A 979-nucleotide genomic window follows, 5' to 3' on the forward strand; every position below is an offset into this window, starting at 1 on the left:
CGTATATGACTCTGTTGATTGTGCACGTGTGCATTGTCAACTATTAACGTACACACAGTGTATGTTTATATATGTGCTACATGTGGAGGTGTCAAGCTCTCGTCTAGGCCGTTGACGTATGTTGCCACCGTTACCGAGTGTGCTATTCTGTGTTCACGCGTGTATTGGTTTATTCTCATTTGCATAGCTGTGTTGAGTGGGTTTCGGCAGTGTGTGTTGACAATCTGTGAAACTTATTTGCCTGTGTATGTTCAATCTCTGCGCATCTCCTAATATCAACGATTACCAAAGACAGCGGGCCTTATAGTCGCAACAGTACGAGTCCGGGTATAAACCCTGACCCCGAATCTCTCACACAAACCGTCACAGTACCACAGCCCATTCCCCCCAACACCGGGCCTTCGCTTGTTCCATACTATCTCTAACATTACGCGTTTCCATGTCACGTTTAATGCTCTCACAGCGACAAGAGTGCCGTCGTGCTGAAGGCGTTCAACATCTCGTACTCTGACACCGGTCTGTTCGGTGCGTACTTTGCCGCCCCAGGACTGAAGATTGATGATGTCTTCCATGAGCTTCAGGCCGAGTGGATGAAGGTATGAGCGGTTGGCCTGTGGGATGGGGACTAGTGTGTATGCTCGTGCTGTAGATGGATAGGTGTGGTGGTGTATTATGTACTATTCAGTGGGAAATGACTAGTATGCATGTGTATGTTGTAGATGGGTGTGTAGTGGATATCGATTGATATGGGTATGCGCCCATGAATGTTTGTGTACTTATTCTCAGAGTATGGCAGTATATGCATATATAAATATGTATATACGTTTGTATATATATATATATTTATACGTTTGCATATAATATTTATATGTGTGTGTGTATATATATACTTATATATTTTAATATATATATATATATATATATATATTATTGATATACATGTATACACACACACACACACACCACACACACACACACA

At 42.2% G+C, this 979-nt stretch overlaps 1 protein-coding gene across 1 annotated transcript; it reads left to right on the forward strand.

Annotated features, from left to right (window-relative positions):
* Positions 1-460: 460 nt before the first annotated feature.
* On the forward strand, positions 461-602 carry SARC_17244 (hypothetical protein; the record flags this gene model as incomplete). Its single annotated transcript, XM_014288661.1, has 1 exon — positions 461-602. A coding segment is annotated over one exon (142 nt), but the record flags the coding sequence as incomplete, so codon positions are not given.
* Positions 603-979: the final 377 nt, after the last annotated feature.

Source organism: Sphaeroforma arctica (assembly GCF_001186125.1).
Source record: "Sphaeroforma arctica JP610 unplaced genomic scaffold supercont1.10143, whole genome shotgun sequence".
NCBI classification, from domain to species: Eukaryota; class Ichthyosporea; order Ichthyophonida; genus Sphaeroforma; species Sphaeroforma arctica.